At 42.3% G+C, this 9,556-nt stretch overlaps 1 protein-coding gene across 1 annotated transcript; it reads right to left on the minus strand.

Moving 5' to 3' along the window:
- Window positions 1–1,041: 1,041 nt before the first annotated feature.
- On the minus strand, window positions 1,042–8,899 carry LOC133000346 (prostacyclin synthase-like). The gene is made up of 10 exons (XM_061070258.1): window positions 8,769–8,899; window positions 7,955–8,078; window positions 7,385–7,560; window positions 6,285–6,428; window positions 5,280–5,407; window positions 4,113–4,294; window positions 2,582–2,735; window positions 1,872–2,053; window positions 1,347–1,498; window positions 1,042–1,243 (listed from the first exon to the last, which is right to left on the minus strand). Exons 1-10 carry the CDS (start codon window positions 8,834–8,836, stop codon window positions 1,093–1,095), a joined length of 1,461 nt encoding a protein of 486 aa, XP_060926241.1. The 5' UTR covers window positions 8,837–8,899; the 3' UTR covers window positions 1,042–1,092.
- Window positions 8,900–9,556: the final 657 nt, after the last annotated feature.

Raw genomic sequence — 9,556 nt, forward strand, 5'->3', positions numbered from 1 at the left:
GATGTGAATGAGAGTCTGTGTGTCCTGAAAGTTGGAAATAGTGAAACAAAATATCTGGTCTATCAGTGGAAAAGTTCACAAAATAGGGCCCATCACAAGTAAAACAAAGGTCAGATTTAATTAAAGGTCCCGACTTTGTCCATGATTGTGTCATAACTTGATATTTATAATTAGTTGATTTATTGATATGTATAATTAGATGAAATATCACAACTGAAACATGGTGCGAGTTGACAGAAAAGCTGAAGTTTTATTAGGAATAGGAGTAGGTTACCTGCACCCAGTTCCACATCCCAGCTTCATGTGTATTCAGGAACAATAATAACTGCAGTCAGCTCTGGCTTCTGATTGGTTAAATGGTTCAAGACGCTGCCCTTGAACTTGCTAATGTTCCCAAACAGTTCTTGCAACGCTTACTGTTCTTACTATGCTTGTGGAGTAGCCTTTGTTTTAAGGGCTGTGTCAGAATTTTTCATTTTGTATTTGAAGAAGAACCTTTTCATTATTTTTGAAACCAAGAACATGGAGTTTGGTTGAAGCACAGGTCTGCTTGATGCTGGGACTGTATAGCTTGAGTGGACATTTTCAAGTAAGAGACTAAACACTATACAATCAGTGCACTGTGGTGAATCTGCTGTTGCTGCTGTTGCTAGTAGGCGATTAGCTTCTTTCCAGACGACGTATAAATCTAAACTTTCCACTCAGCTTCCCCCTGCAAACATCAGGCGTGTGTCAGAGTGACAGATGTGAGGCCGCGGCTCTGTTTACAGTACAGGCAGTTCCCCTCATTATGCTCTTGCTCTGTATTGAACGTACAGACCCATGCTCTAGAGGAGTTCTGGTCAAATTCCAGTGTCATATTATTTACCCACAAGATAATAGTGTGGGAGCTGAACAGATGTGTGTGGCTGTGATGGATTTAAACCATTAATTGTACCAAACACTCAAAAGAAATTGACAACACAAATGATCTATAAGGTATTATTTACATCTTTTCATAAATATTATAAATAAAGAATATAAAAGTACAAAGGGCTTATTGACAACAATGTGCATAAGTTGAAATGAACACGAAAGATATCGGGTTTTGTCTTAGCGCGTCTTCCTCTGTTTATATCGGATAAGCAAGTCCCCCTCTGGTTGGAGCATCCCGAATCCGTAACGACTGGCGTTCACCTCGGGCATCTGAGCACTTGGGTCGCACAGCTCCAAATCATAGTTAGTCAGCACCAAGTAAACAAACCTGCAGAGTAAACAGGTGAAAAAATTTCAATTAGAACATTCAAAAGCAAATTAAACCACGTAAACTCCTCTTTGTAAAGTTGCACCAACTCCGGGACACTCACTTTCTGATGGTGTTGATGGCAAACCGCTTCCCCACACAGCCATTGGTCCCTGCACCCCACGGCATGGTGTAATATTTCAGCTTCCTCCCTCCTTTATAAAAATCCCTCTTGGTTGATCCATCTTCATTCAGGAAGCGATTGTATTTGTACTTCTAAAAAAAAGAGCACACAAATCTTATTTTTGGCAGCTGACATTTTAAGCAATATCTGTTTGTTTGTTTGTGGACAGATTTGATTTAAATCAGCCTTGCGTTGTCCTTCTCACGCATATTAGCTGTTCCTGTGCTTGGCTAATCCCCGAATGGTCCGCAGCTCAGGGTTTGACCTTTCACTGGGTAACACAGGGACAGCTCTGTGTAGGCGTTGATTCCGCCTTATATAAACAACTGCAGATTCTAATTACACTTAAGTCTGCCGCCAGCAAGTCCCTAAGACAATTACTACTGGTCCTGTTGGCAGCGCAGTTTGGTTTTGACGGAGTGGAGAGTTTGGAGACTTGAGAGAGTTTGCGTGAACAAGACAAACCTGCGGCTCGTGGTGAATCTCAGGGTCCATTTGAGGACTGTTGAAGGGGAACAAACACACCCGGTCCCCTTTTCTCAGCAGGTACTCTCGGCCATCAGCCATGTGGAGGGTCTTTTCCCGCACCACCTCTCTGGTGATGAAGGGGGCAGCAGTGAGTCTCAGTGCCTCTTCCAAAGCACTATCTGGGAACGAGAAAATTGTTGTTGACAAAATGTTGTTTTATTTGCACTTTCATGCACAACTATTTCTGCAGTACTTTGCCTACGTATCCTCGGCTTCACTTTTCTCACATTCCTCAAGGTTATAAATGTAGCTCCTGTTTATGATGCAGTTCTTTTAAAGCAGTTTGAGCACATGTGGTAGAGGCAAACCTTCAGTTACCCATTCACTTCCATTCGGTGCAAGCAAGAGGGCGAATAAAACATTTACCCTGCATAAAAAGTAAATCTGCAGAGTTGTTTCGCTCGGTGTTCGGGCCTGGTCACACAAACGCGAATACGACATAAACATCACGGGTCAAAGTTCACCAAAGTTTCCGCACCACAAGAAGCGAATGTTTCCTTCGACTGTTCAATCCCAGATTTGAGGTGAACGGTGAACCCTGTGATATTCACCTGCATTCACCTATGTGTGACCGTGCCCTAAGAGTGTCTTTTATTCCTGGCTTCATGGTAAAGATGAAATGATATGTTCCTTTCACAAGCTCTCACCAAAAACAGGGGTGTTCACAGGTCCGTCAATAAGGGGAGTCTCTGATGTCTCCATCTCTGAGATCCGGCTGAACTCGCTCTTCACCGCCATCAGAGCTGCAGGGTTTGTCAACAAGTAGCCCACCAGCCAAAATGCAGCAGGACCAACATTTCCCTGGAGACAAACAGAGAGTAACATGAGCACGATGATGAGGTGGGCTCCGACACTCCGGCATAGTACAGTGACAGCGCAGGTGGTAACAGTGATGAGATCACCACATGACACCCACAGCCTTCATGTCATAATTTATTAGAGTTGCAACAAAGCAACACATTTCAATTTAAGTTTTGTACAATTTAATCAAGAAGCACTAATGAATCTTTAGTCCTGATGGGTGAGAAAAAGAACGGCTTCCTTTCATGTGTCTGGGCCGAGGAGAGCCGTGCTCTGGATAGTCTCACTGCTGGCAGAGCACGGCGCATTAATGGTTTACTTAAAAAGGAAAGCTGTTGGAAACCCGAGGTCCCCTGCCATCTGCCTGCGTCCAAGGCCAGGACATTCAAACTATTAAGTTTTATGGCAAAGTACAGAGCTGTCTGACAAGAGTAGAAACATGAGATAGTGAACTCCATGGAAACATAACATGACGAATAAATTACACTTAATTATCAGCAAAATGCGGCAAAGTATAATTAAATGTCTGATGATAGAACCTATTTCTGGTATCAACCAGACTTTTTGCAGCTGTTTCACCAGCCTCATGTAAACACAGAACAACATTTAATGTGATTTAAATATTGCATGCAATCTGATAAATGCTCATTTAATTCACTAAAGTAAAGTTTGAAAGGACATGAAAGTGTGGCACAGACCCGACTAAGAATTATGACTCAAAACATGTAATCAAATGGAAATAAACCACAGTGACAATTGCAAAAAAAGGATGAGTAAGTGTCTTGCAAGTTTTAGTAGAGTGATGTAAACGTCTGATTAACACCTATGATGCAATAACAACCCTCCAGCAGGACTACAGGCAAGAATGAATGATTTAATACTGCGTCCAGTTATATGTGAGGAAGAATTTCTCAACTCAAAATGAGCTCGAATCCCAATCAAGACCAAAACTAATACAACTAATAACCTGCTTTTTATTTGTATTAAATGTAATCAAATGTAAAACTAACAATCAAATATTCTTAAATGAGATGCAGGTCGTTGAACAAATACAAACTGCTGCATCATCAGACCAAGGATTAAAGGATTTAAGATAATGATATAAAGTCCAACAGCATTAAGAAGTGGTCTTACGAATGACACTGTGCTAAGTTCATGTCCATTTCTCTTTTATAATTCCAGTTCCCCTACATGACTTCCTCACAGAACTAGACAAACTAGTTTGAAAGTAGAGATGAACAGCGCACTCCGGTGCCAAAGAAGAGTACTGCATCACTTGTGTGCATGTACCTTGCTCCCTTTGTGAGGTAGTGCCATGATCATCAAAGATTCTCACTTTTGCCCACACAGAATCCATATCTTCAACGTCTGACTCACCTGTGTGGCCCATAGTTGCATCAGTAGAGCCTTTCTCTGCGTGTCCTCGTCAGCCCCCTCCTCCTGCAGCAGCCGCCTGTATCCGTTAAGCCAAGGGCTCGAGCCGGAGTCCTCGGCCAGACCTGCTGGAGCCAGCAGCTCCCACAGTCTCTGCTGAACCCTGGGGGCTGTTCTCTTCTCCTCTGTCACACACAGATAAACATCACAAAGTGAGGGAGTGACCCACAGGAAAAACTTGATCTCTAAAGCACATTTTGCAACCTTTTGAGTTGTCAGGGCACTCAGAGTTCAAGGCCAAACAGTCCCCTTATTAAACCACATGTAAATTCACTAGAGATTATTTTGATCTGCACCAGATTGTAGAAATATCAGTCCCCTAAATATGCCTGATTTTTTTCATCAAGAGCCATGAATTTTTCTCGGAGGAATCAAAATCGGAATGTAAAAAACGGAGATGAAAATGTAACCTCCTTGGTGGTGGTAATAAAAGCGACAGAGGGAGCTTTACCGCACTTTCAGGTACAGGACTTATGAACACATGAGTTTTAAACCGTTTTTTAAAACTATCCACTCACTCTGTTTTTTACATCTAGGGTAAGTTGCTTCCAGAGGGTGCAAATGGGAGTCAGAGACTGTCACTGATATTATTGAGTGCAAGAAACAGGGGAAGAACAATACTTTCAGTATGTCAGAAAGGAAAAAAGGAAAGTGCATACTAATATTAAACTAGTTGCCTGTCCTGTTCAGTATTGGGTGGAGCAGATACAGATCGAAACAATAACACACACACACACACAGACGAGGCCTGAGGAGATATAGTGCATGTCGTCACAGTGAAGTACGTGTTAGATCTCAGTCGGGATGCGATGATGAACTCTGAATTGTAAACTTTCCCAAACACACTCCTAGATGCCAAGTAAGCAACTCACCATGGCAACCAGCAAACAAATCTTGAATTAGAGCATATAAATGATGTCACTTAAGCTGGGAAGCGGTGACGCAGTGTTAACAGAGAGCGCAGGTAAGACTTTCTCCTGAGTCATGCTGTGTAACGCTGATGTAATGACGTGATGTATGGCATCATTGATAGATAATGGGTCTTTCATACAACTGCGTCTTTAACCTCCTTTAATCTCTCCGCTGACAGACGCTCTCCTGTGTCATTACCTGACTTCAGCGTTCCCTTTGCCAGTTTGGTTAAGAGGCCATCGAACTTCCTGTACTCCTCGTAGACACTTGTAGGATCTGAGCGGTTGTTGTTCTGCTCTTCTCCAAACAGCGTCAGGTACCCCGCCCTGCAGAGAAAGGACACGTACAAAGTGTGTGAATGTGTGTGACCATGCGGGACATTCCGGTTGTAGAAAGACCAACCGTCTGCGTCTTCATGGAAAGATAATCAGCCCACACACTTTTTTCTTCTCCATTTGTGAGCACACATCCCACACACACACACACGAGCGATCCCCTTTGCACTGGTATTTTTTCCACTCGCCCACACAGCGAGCAGCATCTGCTCACGGTGGATGTCGCTGCGTCACAGTAAACATTGTTGTCATATAGTGTTTCTTTGCTCTGTGTAATTGATGATACCTCTTATCGTGAGAGATAGAGAAGCTCTGATTCACATCCGCTCTCCGCCAAATCCAGTTTGTGTGCTGAACCGGAAAGATGACCTTGAACATTTGTGTAAAACGGTGTCCTCATCCATTTATCTTTGTGTGTTGAACTGACTGTGGTGTAAACTGTTTAGCTCGAGGCTTTTGACGCGGTCACATGCCACATTCAACATAGTTAGGAGTGCCTGTGGTTGTACAGATATCTTTCTGAGGACCACTTTGGGCCTAGAACTTACAGAGTGAGGAAATGTCCTTACTACTAAGAGAGAAGTTTGTGTGTGTCTGTGTGTGTGTTAATCTGTTTCTGTCCTATTTTAGGGACTTGTTTTAAGGTAAAGGTTAGGTTTAGGCAAGTAGTAAGGTTAAAGCTAGAGTAGATCTCCAGGAAATCAATGTCTGCCAATTTAATGTCCTCTGAAGGCATGGAGACTTGACTATGTGTGTGTGTGTGTGTGTGTGTGTGTGTGTGTGTGTGTGTGTGTGTGTGTGTGTGTGTGTGTGTGTGTGTGTGTGTGTGTGTGAGTGCACGCGTATGATTAGCGGGCTCTTCACTTACTTGAAGAGTACGCTGTATGAGAAGTCGAAGAGTCCCTGGTCTTTCCAGTGTGTCTGGTTCGAAGGCGTATCGGCTTTCAGTAAAGCCTCCAGGTGTCGGCTCATGGTGCTGTCGAGTGCGGCCAAATTCATGCCCGCAAAATGCCTGAAGACATGAGACGTTACAGGGGAAACAGGCAGAAAAGGTTAAGAGACACTCCTCAGAATTGAAGCTGTAAATCATGTCACACTGATTGGCGGTATTGCGGGGGAAAGAAATGCATTAGTTCACTGAAAGCCTTTAGCTCACGAGTTGACTTTGTTGCTTCATCTTTTGTTCTGTGGAAATGTGGCTCAGGTATTTTACAACATCATTAAGCTAATTTGTGGGTAAGTTGTTGACACCAGGGCCGGGTCTAGACAGGCATGTATGAGGGGGCAGCCACAAATCTTGAGGGGGCATTGTGCTTTATTATATTATTATTATTATAAATTGGGATTTAGTTTGAGGGGGCACAACATTTATTTGAGGGGGCCAGGCCCCCTCTTGCCCCTGCCTAGACCCGGCCCTGGTTGACACACCTGTGCAAAGAAAGCAAATAAACTTTTCGAGTAGCTAAATTAACTGTTTATGAACCGACCAGTGTTACAGGAGTAATATTCCTATACATTTTTTTTCTCCATTATATATTAGAAGTCATATGGACGCTTGCACTTGAATGAACATGCAATTCTAATGGGACAACAATAGGCTTCATCAAACATGATTTACACATCCACGACATGGAAATAACTTCAGGGTTTCAGGTTTGAGTCCCAAAGAGCTTTGAGTGACTGGAATTCAACTAAAACCTCAACATTGATCTTTTTTAAAGCTTCAAATAAAGGAAGTAGAAACACAGGATTGATTATTTTCTTCTTCTCTCAGTTCTACAAAATAAACAATGTGCAGAAATAACAAAACAAGAAGATTTCCTCATACATGCAACACAAAACGTTCACAGTTCACCCGATACCGCTCCTGAAACTAGCGGGTGGTTTTTCATGAACTCATTTCTCTTCCACATTCACAGAAAGAGAAAATGAAAACATGCAGAAGGATCTTTCAGTGTGAGGACGTACTTTTTCGTCAGTGCTTTTTCTTTGGTGGCCTGGTGATGTGGGAGCCGCAGGCTGAAGATCCTCTGCATGAGCACCTGTGCATAGCGCGTAAAGTCCAGGGAATCCGAGTCGTTGATGACGGCGTCGTATGAGTGTGGATCCAGCAGCACGGTCACATAGCGTCCAGCAGCACGCACCTGGAGATCAGCCGTTCACACATGTTAGTTACAGTCCACTACAAGTCTTACAGTCTTTGTCCATGTATTTATGAGTGCACTTAAAAAAAAGCAACTGATAACTGAAAATCACATATCCTGATGAAAGTCATGTTGCATGATGGGATCTGCAACCATCTTTAAGACGTTTTCCACAGTTACATCTGGAGAAGTTGTTCTGTTTTTAGACTTTATAACTCGAGAGCAAGAGGAACATTTTCATAAAAGTCCAATTTCAATTGCACTTCCCTCAAAGATGTGTCACTCCAAAAGGAGGTAGTTAGCACAATATCATTGGGGTTGAAAATGTTTTGAAAAGACTTTCAGATAAACTTTCAGATAACTTTATCATATTAATATCGTTTCTTCCACTCACTGTGAAAATGTCTCCATGTTTCTGCTTCATGCGATTCAAGAACTTGGAGGCATCTCTCCCAAATTCAAGTGCATGACCCAACCATGGGATACTTCCTTTGTCAAGAGGCGGTTCAGTCTTGGACCTGGTGAAATAAATTACAAAATAAAAAGTTACACTGTCTTTTGTATGATATAAAAAAAGTAAATTATGCTTCCCCTGCTTAAGCTTATATTATGTTGACTGCAAACTACTGTGTTTGCACCAAGAGAAACAGCATTTCAATCCCTACGTCTGAGGCAGAATTTGACAAAGATTTAATTCAGATTAGAGAGACTGCTGAACTTGTTTAATATTTGTTCCTATAGGCCAAGCCTTTGAGCCTATATACTGCAGCCTATAGGTGAACTTCATTGAGTAACTTAACAAAAGTTCACACCACAGATTTTTCCAAGTAGTTTTCGACTTCATCAAATGAAAACAAAAAGGTGTTAAGTTTTAACGTCTCATTCATGGAGACTAATTCTAATTTTAACAGGACTAGCTGAGCCACATTCCTCAGACTGGAACTGGAGAACCACACTAAACAAAGAAGATAATGGATTTCCAGGGGTGCGGTGTCAAAGACATGATCCTTTCATTAACACAACTGTGTTATTTTTATCTTTCGTTATTGAATAACTCCATTTAAAAGTTGCATAAAAATGGTTTAGAATTGCCATAGTGGGAAATAGATATACAAGCAAAACGCAATAAAAAGTAAGAGCAGGTCTGAGTTTAAAGAGAGTTCGTTGTGCTGAGTCTCAGACAGTCACGTTTGAGGAGAGCAGCTCACCTGGTTCTGTGTGTGACGATAAAATACAGCAGGACGGCGTGGACGAGCAGGAAGATGGTCCAGATCATGTCGTGCGTTTGTTTCCCTCCCCGCTGCGCAAAGACTGTGGAGTCCCCCCCACCGGCACTCACATGGACTTTAAGGGATTTCCTCACCGGCGAAGCTGCGTCACCGACAGTGTCACACCCCTACCTACATGCACATCTGCACTGAGCAGTGAGAGGAAAAACACCAGCTTCCTCGGTCGTGTTTTTTTTTTTTTTTTTTTTAACGTCATGATGAACTGACTCTGCGCCTCTGACTGAAACGTGTCAATAAAAACGTTCTTATTCACAGCAACGCACGTTTGACACGATTCCAGGTCATATGGGCTACAAGTGGCAAAAAACAAACACATTTATCCTAACTGTATTTCTTAGATGTGAAGCACTAAAAAAATGTAAAACAGTAAAAAAAACTTTAAAATGATTTAAAGCAACACTATGTAACAATCTAGAGAGCAACAGCACCCACCGCAATTTCATTGTGTAACAGACGTTTTCATTCCTGAGAGTCTAGACCACGGTCAGAACCAAAGTTCTTGTCTTTGTATCATTGTTTACATTTGATGCGTTAGTTTTGGCACCACATAAGAAAGTCCTGTCGTCATCACCCACGTGAGCTGCGTCTATACTTGACGTTCTTTTGTAGTCGGGTGAGCGTCTCACGTTGGCATGTTGTCAATGCAGCGACTGTGTTTGTCAAATTTTTGGAATAAAGTTCATAAAAAAAAAAATGTTTCTGTGTGA

The sequence above is a fragment of the Limanda limanda genome, chromosome 4, assembly GCF_963576545.1.
Source record: "Limanda limanda chromosome 4, fLimLim1.1, whole genome shotgun sequence".
NCBI classification, from domain to species: Eukaryota; Metazoa; Chordata; class Actinopteri; order Pleuronectiformes; family Pleuronectidae; genus Limanda; species Limanda limanda.